Raw genomic sequence first — 21,032 nt, 5'->3', positions numbered from 1 at the left:
TGATAATTGATGTTTTCTCTTAATTTAAGTGTTTACCACAAAGGCAGGTAGAGTAAAAAATTATGACTAGGAATTTGCTTTCATTTGGCGACTCATTTCGTCTCTTTAATTCCGGATTTTAACTCTTGGCCGAGCACAAAGTTCATCATTTTTTTTCCAATTCAAATCTCTTTGAGCTACTTTCGAGGTCATCTTGAAGAAATTTGTAAGTGGGAAGAAAAATGTTGAATTTTTTATATGAAGAAATTAATTTTGTTTAGATCTCAGTCGTTAAATCACAAGCTAACATTTTCATCGGATAACACTTACGATTTTTTTGTATATCATTGGATAACTCTTATGATTTTTTTTGTTACTATAACTAAGTTTTAGGTTTTTGGCACTTGTGCTAGAGATGGTTTAAGTCGACACTCGAAGGCTAATAAGACCCCCTACATCTTGTTACCTATTCATCACGTGAGAAACGTTTATTAGATGGACAATTCTCTTTCTAAACACGCGACAAACATCAGTTGGACAGTTGGACAAATGACGCCACTGAGACTAAACCTCAGTTACAAGAAAGAATCTCTCCTCACCAACAGGGCAGCAAGTACAAGCCCCAAGGACTTGTTTTGTTAGTCATTTTAAAACACTAACTTATGTCAAACAAACAAACAATTCATGTTCTTCCATATCTTCTCAGTGATTGATTCCCACCACATTTTTATACTAAAGAAAAATAAGTAAACCCAAAATTATATTACAAATTGGTAAATTACTCCAATATACACTAAAGAGGTAAATTACAGTTTCTCAAGTCAGCAAGTAACATTTATTTGGAAAGATTCAAACCCCATTCCGAAAATCGACCAAAAATGGCATGTTAAAAGCCAAAATGATAAGGTATTCAACAATCAACATTCACACAAAAATTTAAAAAAAAAAACAACAAAATGATATACATGATATCCGCCGAAGTTTCAGTAAACCAATTCCCAGACTGTTCTATCTACCAAACATATGCAGATCTATGGTTAGTCCACTTTTATGATATTCACCCCGATACCCACAGATCTTAGCACCTGAGCCAAAGATGATAACATTGAAGGCAACTACAAAAATTGTACAATGAAATAATAAACTCACGCTAACATAATTAACGACACTAAACAAACCTGATTCATTGATCCTGCTACTCTTATTCCTTCCAATACCACCAATTGATCCACTCTTGAATCCGCTGCACGGAAGCCACTTTAAAATGGTATGACAATAACAAAACGAAGCGGTTGCAGCCTCCCAACGTTGCTCAATATGTACAGATTTATAAAAGCAAGCACCTCAACAGGGAATGCAAAGAACGTCATTTTCCATGGAACCTTTGAGTTACGCATCAACGGTTTGCGAGACTGACTTTGTAGGGTTTGAATCCCCTCTTGCACTGGGTTTTGATCTAGCCTTGATGGGTTTCTGAGAACTTGGCGTCCCTTTGACATTGGATCTAATAGGATCTCTGGAAGTTTGGGAGACATTACTTCCTCCTGACCAACCCAAATTGAAAATGAAAAATATTTAGCCGCACAAATATAGGTGGTTTCCTAAAAGGTAGGAATAAACATCATAGTGCATTGCTTATTTACGTGTTGGAATTCATGTGAATTCGTCAGATTTGGATTCATGTGAGTCCATCGAGACTTGGATTGCAACCAATCTTAGAAATGAGCTATACATAAACGTGAACTTCTTAGGGTTTGTATCCGGACAAACTTCAAACATATTGGAGGGAAAATGACGTAAACTACATGTCAAATAAGCCATAAGGCAGTTGGTTGAATTAAGAAACTGATGGTAACTGCCATGTTGATGGGATCAGGCAGTTACCAACATTGAAGGAGTGGATTGGTCCCTCTTCTTGGTACACAACTGATGTTCATCTACGAGTGATAGCCCCATCGAAAATCCTGAGCATTTTGCAGTGTGTACAAGAGAAGGGAAGACATCACAACCGAGAGAATCATGGCTGCAAGTTCAGGTTTGTATACTTATTGCAGTTCCATTAGGGTCTGTAATGATGCTGTATTTACTGCTGCGGTCACTAGGGTTTACACTTGTATAATTATATTAAAGAACATGTAGTTTAGTTACTTAGTTCATTGGATCCTTGTACTAAAGAGATTACATTACGATGCAGCATTTAGTCCCTTGGGGAAATGACATCAAGCATACGCCACCTCTGTATTCTAGAAACAGATATGGCTATCTGAAGGCTTTTTGTTTTCCGGGGAGCTTTATAAATTGAGATAAAAAATAAATAAATTTAAAAAAAATAAAAATAAATAAATTATAAAAAAAAAAAAACCACATTAAGAAAAAACCTGGATATGCTGCTGATTCAAAAAGATGAGCTCATACAATATATATAGAGAGGGAGGGAGGGAGAGAGAGAGAGAGAGACTCACTGCTATTTGGCAGAGACAGCCGCTTCTTTGCCCGTTTGTCTGATTCTGTGGCTCTCTCTTTTGGATTACTATGGGATCTTGAAGTAATAGCACGTTTGGAGTTTCTTTCTTCAGCTGCATCATCCAAATTTGGCTTCGACTTTTGCTTTTCAAATTGGGTATTGGATGCCTCTAACATTCTGGCCGACTTAATAGGTGAAGAATCACAGCCATCAGAATGACACGGACCGGCTTTTTGACTTGAAATATTTGATTGAATATTTGAAGAAAAAGGTTTCTTGCCAGCAGATTTTAACTGGGGCATACTGCTGTTCTTATCATCAGCTGATTCATCCACATGTACCATTACTCCATCCCTAAGATTAATATCTAGGAAGCGGTTCTCCCAGGGACGGACAGCCATCCATCTTTCTAACCAGTTCCAACCCCAGCTGCTTTTATCTGGTTCAAACCCAGATGGAACTGGCAGCTGCCTTGATCCAGCTTGCCACTGCACAAAAACAAAAATCTTATGTGTAAGTTTGTGGGGGTGAACTAAATGCTTCTAACAATTTCCAACTGGGAAAAAAGACTTCTAATGACCCACTGCAGGTTAATATAAAAGATTGATGCAGCTGAGATGCATAATGTGTGTGTAACACAAACACACTATAATTCCACAACTTAAAATAAAAAAGAGATCAATCACATTCACATTGAAATGTCCAACAAACTTTATGATATTTATGTTTTCCCTTACAATTTCAATAGGGTGCTGTTATTTTGGCACTCCAAACCTTTTAATTTTTTGAACAAACGATATTATCTACACTAAGGGGGTGGGGGAGTGGGTTAAGCCTCACAATGGGCTAGCAATAATGTAGTTCAAATTCGCCTTTGGCGAGAATCGAACCTAAGACCTCTCACTTACAAATGAAGAGGAATACCACTAGACCGTAGTACTACGTGGCTACTCATTTGTTATTATGTTAATAAGAATCAGTGGTAAAGTATGTGACAAGCCTTGTCCATCATACCAAAAAGGAACATGTTTACCTCAACCAGCGAACTTATTTTAAAAGAATTCTATTTGTTATCTCTGTCTGCCTCAGAAACAAATTCGTAGGTAAGTGTCTTAACAATTTGTTTGATGGCTAAAGTAAACTTCAATTTAATTGGAATCAAATTGAGGATTCGGAAATCACCATAAAACACACTGATCTAATTATATAATGAAATTCAGTTTTGCTTAATGATGATTTCTAGAAGTAGATGGCCCAACTTCAAACAAATTATATTGGTTGAAACTTCTGTTAGAAACAAAAGACCTAGTAAAACATTATTTGTTATATTTATTATACTAGCTAAATATCATATTAAAGCTGAGAATCCTAAACTGAAGTCACTACTTTCCCACTCCAGATGGTTATGTTTCAACATTTATGCTCCTCCTTTCACGTCGTGTCTTTCCTTTCAATCTTCCGTTCAATGCAATCCATAAACAAATTCAAAGACAAAATAAAAAGACAAATATGCTGCTACAAGGAAATCAACAGAGCGGTTATCATGTGTCACCTGATGAGCAAGAGCATATGCCATGGCTCTCTCACGCTTAGCAGCAGCCTCCTGCCTCTTCAACAACTTGGCTTGAATTTCTTGAACAGATCCTACACCGTCACACCACCCTTCCTGCACCAGAGTCAAAGCAAGAAGAAGCTGTCAACTTCGTGAGCCTGATCCTACACTGTCACACCACCCTTCTCCACTCGCCTACGCCTTCGCCTTTTAAAACATTGATCCCAAGTACAAAAAGTGAACACTAAAAACTAAAAACTTAAAACGAAATAGTTATCAAACCAGCCCGAAGTGTACAAGGCACACTTAAACAAACCACAGAGACTACAAGATTAAACAGAATAACACCGACTGCCAGATTGCTCACAATCCTAATCAAGCTGAGCCTACCTTGTGTTGTCCCTACCTTTACTTGCAAAGAAATATTTTTGGGATATTACGTGGAGCTTATTATTATTATTATTTTTCTTTTGTTACTTTTATTGAACACAAGATATCAATACATTAGTCATTACAACAGAAAGGAGTCTATCACAAAAAGAGAAAGAAAGTATAGCTGCAATTTTCATGACAAATCTGAACTACTAAAAAATGTTAGCTAAAAACTGCCCTCCTATCTAGATGAATATTGGACAGAGGTATACCAATGAAGTCGGTTGAAGGTTGAAAAGGATGCCCACATAGAGAAGCAAAACCTAGCCCTGTCCCATTATTTCCCTCTAAATGCATTGAGATTCTCTAATCACCTCCAGCTTCTATTGCGTTTAGTTTCTGAACCATAGCTGTCTCTTTTTCCAGCCCCTTAAACAGTTACAGGGATGCCTTTTACTAATTTTTTGAGTATTTATACTCCCAGGTTTTAACTCCACCTAAAATGAGAGGGCTTAACCCTAAATCCTAAACTTCAAAACAAAGATTCTACAAGAACCCTTAGGCATAAGCTACTAAACTCTATAAGAGAAAACCACAGTAATCCCTAATAGAACTTAAAAAGAAAAAATTTAATTGTTTCAGGGGGTGAAATAAAGTTGGAAAAAGAGCCATGCGCTATAGAGTTGGGCTCCTAATTGGAGGTTTGCAGTAATTTCCTATCAAATTACAAAGCAGAACAATGGAAAAACATGAAAATAATGACTCCCATCTGCACACGGTACACTGCTTTGTAATTAAAGTAGACACAGTATCTACAGTTGCTTACTTCTATTTCTCGAACATGAGCCTTGTTTGCAAGTTGTTCATGAAGCCTTTGTTGAGCCGTTTGACCTTCCAATGCCAGGCGAACGCGCCTTGCTCGCACTCGAGCCTGAACTCTAACTAAAGCTTGCATACAGCGAAGAGTTATTGCCGCTTGTTTTCTCACAGCATGGCCTCTGACAAGGGCTTGAAGTCTCACCAATCCTTTTAAAGCTCGAAGAGCTCTTCTAGCCTGATATTTATCACCAAAAAATTATAATGTGATGACAAAAAAAAATTGAAAAAAGGTCAATAAATCAAATTATATGGACAAACACAACATGCAGCCACTGTCAATAAAGTACAAACTTTGAAGATGTGGTAGATTAAATGAAGATTGCAGAACAAACCCTTTATGCAAAAAGCTTTCTGAAACAATAAACATTTGCATTTTTTCTCTTCGACATGTCAGTCCAACTATTCAAGCCACCAACTCTGACTAAACAAATACATTCTAGGTTATTTCACAGAAAAAAAAAAAAAAAAAAAAAAAAAACTTGTCAACCAATACAAAATGGCATGTTTGCCAAACCACAAAATGAAAAATGTTTATAAATTCAATTAGCCATCTCTACATGCTTAATGATGACCTGACTTTCTCAGTTTAAGGCTTGGTAGTTGCATACAAATCAACATTTTATTTTGTCACAAAATAACCTGATAAACTGCCAAACTGAATCTTGATCTATGCTTGAGAAATAGGCTTTATTATGCAAACACAAGATCGCTGGCAATTTTATTGGAGCTCATTTAGAAAGTTAAGCAGTAATACCTTTTTCTTTTCTTGTGGTTACTGCAATGCTAATGGGTGGTATCTTCAGCAATTTTTATAGTTAAGGGACTGTTTAGTTTATTGTGGTTAAACTCTAAGGGGCAGTTTAGGATAGCCATGTGATTGCAGAAACTAATATGGCAGATATGGAATTTTGGAATTTTATCACTCCAGTAATATTATGATATGCAAGTCCAACTTCTACTTACATTTTTCCTTTGTCTATAAATGTAAGCATGTGCGCATATCAAATCCTTCATTATTTCTATTAATTAACACTTACTACTGTACCAATTTTTGAAAAGAAAAACAAAATATATAATGTTATATAATTGTTAGAGTAAAATGAGACTTTTGAAAGAAGAATTTGATATAAATTCATTTGAAAAAAGTCATACTTGAAGTAAGCAATACAAACATCATTATCAGTGCTCAATGAGTGCAAATACAATTGAAAATTTTAATACCAGAAAGCCACGAAAGGCTGTTTGAATGCGTGTGGCAGCCCATTCTTCCCTCACATTCTGCTCACTTTCTGCATTGTGCATTTGAAGTGAGGCAGAAGAAGAATCCACAGCATCTGGGTGTAATTGAGTACTGGCATCTCCAACTGGTGGAGCAACATCTGCATCAAACTCATATTTAAGCCTATTTGTGTCAAACTCAATGGAATTCTTTCTCCTGTGCCAAAACTTGTAACCAGCTATTTTCTGCAATGATTGAAAACAGGGAAATAAGTCAGACAGACTGGTAGGTTTGGATAATGTAAAAATATCCCATAAGAAAACAAGTAATATGGAGAAAAAATGTCATTGAAGTGTTTATCCAACCTTGCAAGTGATCGGATGAAGAACAAGAAAGAAGAGGAAAAGAAATAGGAAGAAGATATATAAGATTGGTATTGAAAGTCATGCTACCCACATTGTCATCTTTTTCAATGGATTGCGACTTTTCTGATTTCTTTAACAATGCCTTAATCCATTTTCCAGATACTCCCATGTCGTCAGTCAATTCAGCACAACCAAACGAAGACCTGCTAAGGGAAAGTTTTTGACAGTTAAGTTGTACGTGCAGCAACAAGACTTATTAATTATTATAATATTACTTAATTTCCAAAAAGGATGCTTCTTGATCTCTCACCTAAGGAACCATTGCTACCAGAATAATCACTTATGTAAACTGGTGCACCAACCCAAAATTTCGGGCAACATCCTCATTTCTTTGAAAGCATTATAAACATGAAGCTGAGGTTTCAAAATATGCAGAGCCAAGTAACCCCACATATGAAGCGAATCAAACCGGAAAACAAGAGTGCTATTTTATCACGAGTAATAATCATACAAATTCTAGAATCTCAACCATATATGCCATTGTCAATTGTCCTTAGGCCCAGATGTAAGCAATACTACCTCATAAGTTCATAGCAAAACTTGACAGAACTAAACAAAGATTCACCATAGAAACAGACCCTGTAACTTCCACAGCTAAGATTCAGAGGCTGAATATTAGTCATATTGTAAAAGCATCCAAACTTTCTGAACAATATTGCTTAGCAATCAAGTCCCACATGGATAAAAGACTTTAAGGGAGTTTTAAGTAAAACCAGAGAAGCTAAAAACGCTTACGATTGGTAATACAGTACCCCGATCACACAGTGATGTAGGACATGAAATAATATTATCAGAAGATGCAATTCATTTGGCTTTTGAAATTCTTCTGAAAAAAAACAGCTGACGGACATTGAATATAAGGCAGCAATTATACTGTAGTGTGCTAGATTAAAATCTGTTACATGTATGAGTCTTAAATGAGGTGGGTTTAAGCATCTATAAATTCATGTATTTGTAAAGCAAAGTAGTAGAAGTTGTTCAGTACTACAGTCTAGTGGTATTCCTTTTCAATTGTAAGTGAGAGGTATTAAGGTTCGATTATTGTCATGACGAATTTAAACCACATTATTGCTAGCCCATTGTGAGGCTAAGTGTAGATAATATTGTTTGTTCAAAAACAAAATGTAACAATTTCATCAAACTCGCATCCTTATTGCCAAACCAACTGACAATACAACAACCCAATTGGATAAAATTACAAACCTCAATTGCGATCAACCAAAGCCATCCTCGACACTCACTTAACACCCCACTAAGCCCAAATTCAACCCCTCCATTCCAAATGACCGAAATTCGCAACTTTCGAACAATTCAGACTGAACCCTCGAAAAACAATTCCCTAGTAACAAAAATAGAAAGAATTGGGCAAATAAACGCGGATCCACCGCTCACCAACATAACATACTCAATTCACTCGAAGGCGGAAAATCGGACACAGGCAAAGAGAGAGAGAGAGAGCAGTAAAAGGAGAGAGTTATCTGAGTGAAATTACAGAGAAAAGTTGGAGATACCTTGATCCATCAATCAATGGGGTCAAACTAGTCAAACCCTCAGTCAATTTCCCCTCTATCCCTTTCAATATCCGCTCACTCGAATTCAACCCTTGGAATTTGGAATTTGGAGCTTCAGTTTTTGCTTCTGCTTCGTTCAAAGGCGAATTTTGCAGTTTGTGATAAGAAAGGGATTTGATCCTCTCCTGAGCCTGAGCTAATAGGAGGGTCCTGACCAATCGTCATGATAGTTGAATTTTTATTCAACAGTTATAATCATTATAATTTTAAAGGAATCTTCTTATTTGTAATTGTTGGAGGAAAATTCAATGATTCATAATGATTAATCATGAGGATTCTTTTCATTAGCTCAGGAGAAGGACCGCGAGGACCGGTTGCTAAATGTGCACCGGGAGGCTTGTTACAACTTTTTCTTGATACGGCGTCGTTGAGAGGGTCGGGTCCTTGTCACGCATGAGCCATAGTGTGTGTGACAGAGTTAATCACGGGACGAATGCCACCCACAGAAATATAATGAAAAGCGCAAGTGGTCTCAAACAGTAATGTGGTGGAAAGGAGTTGAATTTTTGCATGATGGTTTGAGTTCGAATTTCGTTAGTATCTAATTTAATTTATAATCTAAAAAAATTTATTGATTGAATATATATATATAGGGAGTGGTGAAAGATTAGGTAGGCCTTTTTGCCCCCGTGCACGTTAGAGTTCACCCAAGTGAAACTTGGAAGCATTTTGCTTCCTAATTATCGCTTACTAATTCATAATTAGAATGAGAAATGGTGAACGAGGAATTATAATTGGATTCATATTAAAGTTGTTTATTAAATTATTTGAAATCGGAGTAGGAGTGATAATTTCATATAAATTGTTCACCACTTCACTTAATTGAAATTTAAGAATACTAAAACGCCCTCATTGCAAAAATATATTTATTTTATTTAATTGTATCACCAATATTAATAACAATTCTATTCATTTTTAACAAATTAGAGATCGTGTCCTGCCTTCCATCTCCATGCGAGTTTTTGGATATGTGTAGTTCTGAGTTTGCACCGTCACCTTATGTTGTGATAATTGCAATGTACAATATCACTCAAGTAATATAATAAAAAGTCGAGTGTCGTTTCAACACGAATTAGTTTAATCTAAATTTACTATTGTAACCAAAATTCAACTAAAAAGTTAACTAAAAAAGAATTGTGTTGACAAAATTGAATATGTAAGAAACTAAATAGAAGTAAATATGAAAGATGAATGAATATAATGCAAGACAAATAAAATATTAGGATGCCGACTTCATCTAACCAAATCTCATGCGAAATCTACAACATATTAACCCTAATTATTTTCCATGTCGACAGTTGGTTTTCCTAAATTATAAGGCTTAACCAAAAGCATTCCTAACTAACAACCCATTTTCTTTCGAGCAACAAATTTAGAAAATCAAGAACTCATTATGCATTATGGAAAATCCATAAAAATAAAAAATAACAAACTATATGAATCATGTTAGTCCATTCGTGGCACTCATTCAAGACATGACATTCGTTACAAGAAGCTATATATTTGTGTTGAGGCCCAAAATGTCACATGCAAGCCCTATCGTCATAAAAGGCCCCAAGCTAAACCTAAACACATGCAAATGTGCGAAATCGAGAAAGGAAAATATTTACAATCATGCCACCCTCCAGTTATTAAACTGGACATTTATATAAATCACGCCATGCCCACGCAAATCCATGCATATACGTCACACCAAGCCTTATCATGCTAAAGTAAGCCCAAGTCACATGCCTAAAGCTTGCCAAACGAATTATGGTGTGGATGGTTATGAAAGTTTATCGGGCCAATGTAGAGTCAAGATTATGGAAGACTTTGGGCTGCTTAGGGGCCCAGATCCAAGCCCATAACCTTTAAAGTCCACGCGGGTGAGTTTGAGAGAGAGCATACTTAGTTTCCTTATTTACCTAGCAAGCTAACCAACTTAGCTAGGAATGAATGAAACCATAAGCCTTAACGTCACATGAAAGCCCAACAGAGCATGCATTTAATGAAGAGAGAAGCTGACTTTCTCTTCCTGGTTCACACAAAAGAATAACACACGAAAGTCAAGAGACGTGTTACCAGAAGTAATGCATGTCGAAGGCTAGCCCGGGAAAGCAGCGCCTAAGGAAGAAAGTCTAGCGCAGGCTTCACGAGACCAACAATGCATGTCTACCTTATACCAAGAGGAAAAGTCGTAGTTGCGCTAGGAGAAAGAAGAGAGAAGACCAAGCTACAATTAGAGATTCGTTAGGAATCCTAGAAATGAGTCATTCACCTACAAAAGGAAGGTCAGAAGCCATTAAAAGGGGATCCAACAACTCAACCCAGGGAGAAGAGATAGAACGTTATGAGGATTAAGGATTATATTGCTCCAAACTAGGGAAATCACTCCCTTAGGGCAAACAACCTCAAACCTTAGAATGCACCATCCCTACAACCATGTTGCTTTTCCATAACTTTCCTCTGAGCATCCCAACCATTAGAAGCTTTGTTACTGCCCTAGGAAACCCAGTGGCCATGCAAACACTCTTTCTCATGCTAACTGATAAACTTCTAGCTTTCACACCACACCTCACTTCACTTGAGCAAGCCATTATTTGCTTAATCATGTTATCTTATAGTCATTGATATAACCAAGATATTTTCTAAGACATTCTAATTCTTTCGAAATATTTTTGGACTTGGAATGAAACCGAACCAAGGGAAACAAGAGGACGTTCTCAAAACCCAACCCCACCTCAACCTAAATGTCCCCTAACATATCTCCTTCTAGTCTCAATCTAATTCTTCTAATCAAAAAATTGGTGGCCAATTAATTGCAAGCATTAAGAACAGTAACGAACACTCAAAATTGACTAATAATGAGAAATTAATATAATTGTAAACTTCGAGTATTCATGGATAAGCTAGATCTTAGATCTAGCAAATAAATTAGATCATTGTAAATTTAAATAAAAACATGATAAAATTTGAAACATAGAAAAAAACAACCACAGTTTTACCTCAGCTCCACGACAAATCTACAAACTCTAGTTTATTCCTTCTTGCTCTCAACTTCTCTCTCCTTCTCTGTATGTATGTGTGTTAAGCTAAGAGGTCATTTCTTTTTCCTTTCCTTTTTTTTTTTTTTTTTTTTTGTTCTGTACCATCTTTTGTCTAATTAGAATTGGGAATTACTACTTCCTTAAAAAGCAAGGAAAAATCAAAATTTTCCTTTCTTCTTGAAACTACACGCCGCTAGGAAGTAAACCCAATCCTTATTGGGAAAAAGATCATCCGCTTCTAGTAACTTGGGCCACTGCACCTTCCATCTTCATTGGACCCACTTTCAATTACACAAATCATCCAATGCTTGTACCAGTCCAACACAAATCATGCAACCCCTTCAAAATTTCTTCAATTTTCTCATATTTTTACCAAAAAGTTCATGTTTTGCTCTTAAATTATATTTTCTACTAAACTCACACAAAACACATGAAACCCAACAATGTAATATAAAATCATGACTAAATAAAATAATGAATTGTTTTATCAAAATAAATCGTCCTAATCAAATGAAACCTTAGAGTATAAAGTTCTTCAGAGCACATAAGAATTTTTTGGGCAAGAAGAAGCAAAAACGGTACAACATCAAAGCAAATCCACTGATGAGTTGATTTCGTATCATGTATTTTACTCTATTCTTAGTATGTTTTGATAATTATTTTGATGAAATTTTGACACTCTGAATTATATTTTAAATGTAGGACATGCGACTTCCTCTTGAGCAAAAAGTGACAAATGAATGAATTTGGAGTGATTCCAACTGAAGGGTGTTCGTGAGTCTCTCAACTTGTTTGTATCAAAGTTTCAAAATTTTCTACTAGCCAATTAACTTATGGAGAAGAAATAAAGGATCAGCGCGCGAAGCTGTCAAAGTGACGCTTGGGGCTTATTTGGGCATTTTGGCATCCTAGATGGTGCCTTTTGGCGATGTGCCATTCTACAAATATGTTCAAGACAACTCAAGCTTTAAAAAGAGGTATCTTGGGCTTGTTTTAGACCTTGAATGTGGCAGATTTATTAGCTGGCAAGTTTCTCCATGCTTGACTAGGAGATTGTATCCTAGTTTCCCTTAATTTACTTTATTTCCTAGTTTTTAGAAAGACTTTTTCTAGGAAGGGTTTTAATATTATAGTAGCATAAATAAAGGTTTCGGCCCTAGGGAATTCTCTACACAACTTTTAGAGGATTGCCGAAGGCTCTGGCAGACTTCAGAGTTTTTCATACAAGGTGTTTACAATCATTTTCTTCTTAATAATATTTTCTTTGTTTTTAATTATGATTATGCATAACTAACTTTCTTTTGCTAGGGCAAGGCCATGAACTTTAGCAAGAATATGTAGTTTCTTTTCAATTATTTATGATATTATGCATGCATGTTTTGAATTATTAATTACTATGCTTGAAACTAGACTTGTCTTGATGATTGGCCACCATGAGGATATTTAGAAAAGTAATTTAATGCAATTTTGGTCGGAAGGTTCCCTGAAATTGGCTATGGCTTCTTGTGGTTAATAATTGTAAGTTCACTTAGAGTGAGTACCACATTATAAGGGTTGCATGGGTTTTCAAAGGGCTTCCATAAAGCTTAATGAGTCTTTCATGTTCACATTTGATCCGAATGTTCGTATAGATTGCATGTTTGATATATGTACTAGCTTGGAGTGTAATACTCTGATTATATTTAAATATGTGATTTAGTTATGAAATTTAAATGGGGAAAAATAAAAAATCTCGTTCCTAGATTTTGTGATTACGTATTTTATAGTCGTATTTGGAGTTACGACGCATTTATATTTACAAAGTATATTTGTTCGATAAGTGCAAAGATGGAAATTCGCCTAGTTGGCTAAACAAAATTATACGAGGACGTATTTTATCCTTATATGTTTTGCTGTATTTCTTAGCATATTTGGATAGAGGTCGATCGTACAAGCGTGTAGGAGAAAATTGTTCATGAAATAGAGTTTTAACGAATGAGAAATTAACGATTAAATGCAGGGGTAGAATGGTAATTCGACCTTATATATAGAAGGCTCCTGGAAAGCTGGAGAACCTTCTCGTGAAAGATAGGCCATGTGTGTGGTTGTGATTAGGGAAGAGAAGAAAATGAGAAAAATGTGAGGGAAACTGGCCAATTGGGGGGGGGGGGGAAGAGAGAAATAAGAGAAAGGAAAGGGGTTGCAACGGTAGAAGAAAGAGAAACGGCCCAAATCCGGCAGACTCGTTTCCTGACTTATGTACCTGACTGCAGACCCAGATTTCTGGGCAATCTCTAACAGTTTTTCATCGAATTTCCAACGAATTGAGTTGATCCACCACCCCCAATCATCATATTGTCCCTTCCTCTTTTATTTCCACTAAAAACCCAAAGGGATTTGGCCTTGGTTTTGGTAAAAGCACACCAACGGCCTTCGTGGGTGTACATCGCGATTCTGCCGTTTCTGCAAGCTTCACTGTCGACCACCACCAATTTTCAACTCCTCTTGAACCCGGGAACAAAGCCCAAACAAGTTTGGGGGCGGCGAAGCTGTGAATTCGACGAATTGAAGAACACTCACTCTAGGGTTTCTGACAGATCGAGGCCAATTTTACGTGTTACCCAGCCGAATTGGACTTCGGCCCAGGTATGAAAAAATTTTCCCTCATTGAGCTCTACATGTCTGTAAAATTTGGTAAATTCCAGAGTTGGTAGGAATTCGTGGTTTTCGTTCGCCAGAAACTGCCGTCTGGGGCGTTGCGTGTCCAAAAGGCTGATTTTGTCTTTTTAGCTAATTTTGATATTCTAAGTTAATATTTGATTTTCGTTTGATGTGATTCAATCGTGTGGATGTAGTTTTATTTTTATCAACCGCTTAAATATTTTTAGTATGCGGTTTAAATTTGACAGCGAACTACGAATGGCTTAATCCTGTTTGAGGGTATGTAGGCAGTCTAACAAGAAAGTTAGATGTAGCCATAAAATGACCGAATTAAATTTATTGTGGTTAATAGATTATTGATTAACCATGACTTTATTTTTGGCCTATCGCTAAGAATCGCTTCCGAATAAATTTCGGGTTGTTACATGAAGGTTCAAGTAGAGCATACTTTAGGAAAACCTAACCTTCAAAATATGTATGGTAATTCATAACTCATAGGTGATCGGGAGAACTACATAAAGATTGTTAAGGTGATGATGGAATTCTAGTGTCTTTTAAAATGATTTTCAAACCGTTTTCTTCTAGTTATTTTCCTTTTGCTGAATCTTTTAAATTGTTTTTATTAAATTCGTTTTCATTATTTTAAGTCATAAAATCATTCTTCTTGAAACTTTTAAGAATTGGTTTAAAACATAAATTGTTTTTAATAATTCTTGTGAAGAACGACCTTACTTGAGTTGTTATACTACAACTACCTTGTACTCTTGCAAGTATTTTAAAGTTTTTTTTATCTCTACTTTTGCAGGTGGTAAAAATCTTATCATCTACCAGTTGCACAATTGATAGGGCACTTGGGTTTTGCTTTTGTGCCCAAAAAAGTTGGTCCACCAGTGAAAAAATGGAAGGCAATTAGGCCAATGGCTTGTGCCCTTTTAGCTGCCCTTGCAAGAAATGCTTGGGCTTGAGCCCACTAATGAGGGATGACGGGATTATGATGTCATGCAGCAGAAGGTGTGGCCCCCACCCACGTGCGCACCACCAAGCCAACGATTCCATTTTCTGCAATCTAAAAATTGAAAAAAACAATGGTGTGCCACATGGCACAATCTGGCGCATTTGATTTCAAATTTTTTTTTGGAAATCAACAACCAAGATTTATCCAAACATAAAAAATAAAAATAAAATCCTAAAATTACCTAAAAATCTCAATTTTTTTTTTCTATAAATACCCAACCATCTTATTCATTCCCCACACCACAACTCAATATTTATTTTTACAACAATCTCCTGTATTTATTTTTTACTTCCCAAATTATTGAAATTAGACAATAATTTTATTTTCATGGAACAAACTTACAAAGCATATTTTTTTTATAAATAGTAATCACCCTTGCCATTCTTCTTCCTTAACGGGTGAACTTGCACAAAAGTAAATAGTAAGTGCAATTTCATTGCCCTTGCCCTTGCCCTCCTAAAAGGGGTAAAGTTGCTCTTAAAGCAACTCCACTCCTTCCAATCCCCATGCAATTGAGTAATTCAATCCCCTTACCATAACAAAAAGTGCTCCAGTGAACCCAAATTAGTGAGGCTATTCAATGGGCACAACCCCCAAGACCAAGCAATTGGGCCATTATCGTCTGCATGTCTGCCTGAGTGGATCATGGTGTTAACAACGTTCTAATTTCTTTTTCAATTAGGCGCATGGGCTTCATGCACGAGTGGGGAGAGTCAACGGCGGAGGCAGTAACAAGGCTATGGTGGGCTATAGCATAAGGAGAGTTTTAGTTGTTTAAGGTTAAAAATACTGATAATTTAGATTATTATATTATTTTTAATTGTTATAGCCCACCCAACAAGTAAAAGTTCTGAAAAATATGATTACTTTTAGAAAAAGTAAGAGTTAATAAATATTAAATAAATGATTGAAATTTATTCAATATCAAAATTTTTTATTATTATATTTCAAATTGTACACACGACACACACGTCCCAATAAGTCTATTTATTTGATTAGTTTATAGGGAGTAGTCTATAGTGATTAGTTTAGGTTTCCTAGGAGTAGTCATCGGTTTTAAAAAGTAGATTTAATATTTTATTATTTTAGGTTTCTTAGGAGTAGTTTATTATTATTTTTTTTTACTTTTGGGGTACAACGGTGACCTTATTTCACTTTTCAGTTCAGAAAGCCTTCGTCCTGTCTTGTCTGTAGTTCACAGAAACCAAGCATACAAGTGAGAAAGTTTATTGATTTTTCTCATCAATAGGTAAGTTTTTGACCAATTTATTTTTATATCTTGATGATTTTATTTGTTGATTGCTTTAATTTTAAGAGTTCGTACAATCGTACTTTAAAAATTCAATTTCAAGTTTAATATATTTTTTCTGATAGTCTGATAGATTTCTTAGAAATATAATTTATTATATAAACTTGTATTATTAAAACAAGACTTCACAACAAGATGGCGAGTGAATTTCCAGCAGATTCAATGGTTGTGTACATTGAAAAAGAGCTTGCCGAAAAGATTGATTCAGAAGAAATAACAAATGATTTCAATTCCATTAAGGATCAAAGGGCGTAACTTGAATAAGTACTTTTTCTTTTACTTGTTATGACAAGATTGATGATTTATTTTCTTTCTACTATAAATTGCAACTTCAAATGTTTTCTTTGGTAAATTTAGTTGAAACTTGCTTTATTCATAGTTAAATTTCTTACTTTAAATTATTACTTTCAGGCTTTTTATTGTGTAACTTTATGTAAGTAACAAAAAAATTTAACCATTTGATATCCTTGTAATAATTTTAGTTTAGCCCACCCACCAAATAATTCCTAGCTCCGCTATTGGGGAGAGTGAGCTTACCAAAGTGTCAGTGAGATTGGCACTCAAGCGCACTCAGTTTTTGTTCAAGCATGAGCCGTTGGAATTCTTAGATCCGACAGTCCACGTTAATCTACCTTTTTAACTCAGAAAAAAATAATATGGAAAAGGATTGAGCCCACGTGCCATAACCTGGAATGTTGGATTGTAAAAAAATTGTAATCCAATAGTCTATCTATGTCATTTGGAAAAAAAAAAATAGAAAAATTATTTGAAAATCACAAAAAATGCAAAAAACAAATTTTAAAACTAAAAGAAATAAACATAATTGTTGTAGAATTAGTGGGTGAATGCCCACTCAAAGGAATAAAGACTTAGGAATAGTATTTGATACTTTCAAAAGTGTCATCATTGTATTTGGATGATTGTTATTACGGGAGTTACTCTATAAATAGAATACTCAGTGTGCTATCAAAACACAATGCGAAAGAAAGAATCAAAGAAATAATATCAATATCCCTCATTCTCTTTGTCTGCCATCCTTTTGTGTTATAGTTATAGTGTGATATTTTGCACCTGCTTCACTTGTGTCCTTAACAAAGGTTATCTTTCTAACTTTTGCCTATTTATAACACGTTATTAGCACGACTCTCTAAACTTAACTAGGTCTCATCTTCCCTTCACCGAAAAGAAAAAAAAATGCTTCCTCCAAGGATTTTTCAGTTTTTTTTCCTTTGCCTCACCTGCATAATGTACCCACGCAATGAACTGCTAGCACCATGCTTGCTTCTTGTTCTCAATTTAACAATTCCTTGTATCTTTGATTTCTTGTTTGGTGTAGTTCCTGATTACTGACTTAGTGTTCGTTTATGTTAATTTTACTGTAATCAAAGATTGTGCGGTACAATCGCCCATCTTGAACTGCAAATTTAATTTCACTACGATCAAAGATGGTGCGGTACAATCGCCCATCTTGAGTTGCAGATTTTATTTTATTGCAAATTTAGGTGGTGTGGTATAATCACCCTTCATGCTCTGCATATTTAAATTTTCCTGATGTTTGAGTGGTGCAAAATAATAGCCCATCCTATGCTTACTTCAATGAAAATGGTACGGTACAATCGCTTTCCTCATTAATCATGTAAATCTTGAGCCTGAAATTTCGAGTGCTTATCATTTTGACTTGAAGATCAAAATGAAAAATTTGTAAGAACCATAAGTTCTAACATTATATTCCTTCAGGAATACATATTATTGCAAGTTCTTACATATCTCATTTTTCTTTTAGAAAAGAAAATGGCGAACTTGGTAAAACTTGATTTTGTTACCCTGGACATTACTGGGAAGAACTACCTTACCTGGGTATGAATACCCAGATCCATCTCGAAGCAGGGAATCTTGAAGAAACCATTAGGTAGGAAAACAGTGCATCTTCTCAAGATCGGGCGAAGGCCATGATCTTTATTCGTCGCCACCTTGATGAAGGATTAAAAAGCGAGTACCTAATGGTTGACAATTTGTTAGCTCTCTGGAAGACATTGAGAAATAGATACAATCACCAAAAAATGGTGATTCTTCCAAGGGCTAGTTATGAGTGGACTCACCTAAGGATCCAGAATTTCAAGTTTGTGGCTAAGTACAATTCTGCAATGTTCAAAATTAGCTTCTAGATGAAGATCTGTGGGGAAACCATCACTGAGGAAGATATGTTGAAAAAGACTTTCAACATTTTTCATGCCTCTAACGTGCTCCTGCAACAACAGTATAGAGAACGAGGCTTCACTGAATACAACCAGTTGATATATGTGCCCCTGGTAGCTAAACAAAACAACGAGCGCCTGATGAAAAATCATCAGTCCCGACCTATTGGATCTGCACCATTCCCAGAAGTGAATGTTACTTCCCTCGAAGTGAACGCTACATCCTCTGGTGGCAATAATCATAAATAAGAACGTGGACACAAGCGAAGCCGGTGGAATGGGAAAGGCAAGAATCATCATGTCCAGTTTCACAACCAGGTTACAAAGCATAATTCAGGCCTGAGCTTCAAAAATGTAAATCGCCACAAAGACAAAGCTCATTTGAACAATGCTTCTAGAAACTCTGAAGAAGTCTGCCATAGGTGTGGTGGCAACAGGTACTGGGCGCGTAGCTGTCGTACCCTAAAATATCTTGTGGATTTATATCATTTATGTTTGATGTATTCTGAACTTGTAGTTTAAAACTCGCATTTCAATTTAATAAAAGCGGCATTTCAATTTCCTTTTATTATGAATAAGTTGTTTTTAATTGTGATCCCTTTTACTAAAAAAGTATGGATAAAAACTATGATTATTCTCAAACAAGAGAAATAGTGGATATATTTATCTTGCAGACAGTGCAACTACGCATACAGAGATCGAAAATATTTCTCAAGCTTAATGCTTAAAAAAGTAAGGGTAATATCAATATCAGGCCAATCAAATGTAATTGAAGGCTCTGGAAAAGCCCAGCTCATGTTACCAAATGGAACAATATTGTCTATACAGAATGTGTTGTACGCTACTTGATCTACTCGAAATTTGTTGAGTTTAAAAAACGTACATTTAAATAGATACCACATTGAAACGAAAAGTGCAGAAATGTGTAGTATCTATGCATTACCTCTAATGATACCCAGAAACGTATATTGGAGAAGTTGCGTGGTTTGTCGAGTAGATTGCATTATACATACATAAAGACAATTGAATCACATAGTGTCATGAACCAGAAGTTCATTGATTCAAAGGTTTATATGCTTTGGCATGACCATCTGGGTCATCCAAGATCTACCATGATGCATAAGATCATTACTAACTCTAATGGACATCCGTTATTGAGTAGACACATTGTTATCCCAAATGATAACCCTTCCAAGGCTTGTTTTCAAGGGAAGTTGGTGATTAGACCATCACAACTAAAGGTTGATGCTGAATCCCCATCATTTTTTCAAAGAATTCAAGGGAATATTTGTGGGCATATTCAACCATTTTGTGGACCGTTTCAATATTTTATGGTTTTGGTTGATGCATCTACCCGATGGTCACATGTTTGTTTCTTATCTACTCAGAATGTAGCTTTTGCGAACTTCTTGCTTAGATAATTAAGTTCCGAGCATAGTTCTTAGATTACCCATAAAGTCAATATGACTTGATAATGCTGGTGAATTTATGTCTCAAACCTTTGATGATTATTGCGTGACATTGGGCATTGATGTTGAACACCTTATTCCTCATGTCCATACTCAAAATGGTCTAGCAGAAGCATTTATCAAGTGGCTTCAATTAATAGCTCGTACTCTGCTCATGAAAACAAAATTGCCAGTTTCTGCATGGGGACATGCCATCTTACATGATGCATCATTGGTTTGATTGAGACCTATAGTCAACCACCAATACTCTTCAGTACAACTCGTGTTTAGGCATCAGCCAAACATTTCACATTTACGAATTTTTGGTTGTGCTGTTTATATGCCTATTGCACCGCTCACTAAAAAAGGACCTCAGCGTAGGCTGGGAATTTATGTGGGTTTTGATTCACCATCTATCATTAGATATTTGGAACCCTTGACATGTGATATGTTTATAGCTCATTTTGCTGATTGTCACTTTAATGAGACAATCTTCCTATCGTTCGGAGGAGAAAAGACCGTTCCAGAAAAACGGCAAAGGCTAACATAGATTGTACCCACCTTATCTCATTTTGATCCACGTAACACTCAATGTGAAAATAAAGTGAAAAAAGATCGTTCATCTTCAAAGTATTGTTAATCAAATGCTAGATGCATTTAATGATGCTATGAAAATGACAAAATCTTATATACCAGATGCAAATGCACCTGCAAGAATTGATGTCCCTGTTGGACAAAATAAAGTGGCAGCGAATGAATCATCTGGTGCATACCTAAAGCGTGGTAGACCTCCAAGTTCAAAAGATTCAACCCCTCGAAAGAGAAAGACGAGGGCACAACTGAATCCAAATGAAATCATTCAAGAAGAGAGAAGGAATGACAAATCCACAACTCATGATTCTGTACTTTCAAAAAAAGAAAATGTCCTTGATGAGACA

General features: G+C 35.8%; 1 protein-coding gene across 15 annotated transcripts; it reads right to left on the bottom strand.

The window, feature by feature from the left end:
* Positions 1-737: 737 nt before the first annotated feature.
* LOC148698046 (protein IQ-DOMAIN 5-like) lies at positions 738-8,655 on the bottom strand. 15 transcript variants are annotated; one of them, XR_015960784.1, is made up of 10 exons: positions 8,402-8,616; positions 8,094-8,229; positions 6,922-7,033; positions 6,468-6,710; positions 5,194-5,421; positions 3,996-4,109; positions 2,442-2,931; positions 1,323-1,523; positions 1,158-1,222; positions 738-1,064 (listed from the first exon to the last, which is right to left on the bottom strand). XR_015960784.1 is itself a non-coding variant. In XM_088691155.1 (8 exons), exons 2-7 carry the CDS (start codon positions 6,997-6,999, stop codon positions 1,369-1,371), a joined length of 1,308 nt encoding a protein of 435 aa, XP_088547281.1. In that variant the 5' UTR covers positions 7,000-7,033; positions 8,402-8,649; the 3' UTR covers positions 738-1,222; positions 1,323-1,368. The 15 variants fall into 15 exon arrangements, 8 of the variants coding, with proteins under 8 accessions (XP_088547281.1, XP_088547278.1, XP_088547279.1 ...); XR_015960783.1 differs by lacking the exon at positions 8,094-8,229 and having other exon boundaries at positions 1,158-1,220; positions 1,324-1,523; positions 8,402-8,643; XR_015960780.1 differs by having other exon boundaries at positions 1,158-1,523.
* Between the last annotated feature and the right edge of the window lie 12,377 nt (positions 8,656-21,032).

Source organism: Pyrus communis, chromosome 3 (genome assembly GCF_041283825.1).
Source record: "Pyrus communis isolate YQ-2024b chromosome 3, ASM4128382v1, whole genome shotgun sequence".
In the NCBI taxonomy this organism is placed as follows: Eukaryota; Viridiplantae; Streptophyta; class Magnoliopsida; order Rosales; family Rosaceae; genus Pyrus; species Pyrus communis.
Note: the sequence above shows the minus strand (reverse complement) of the source record. Positions and strands in the feature narration are given on the sequence as shown.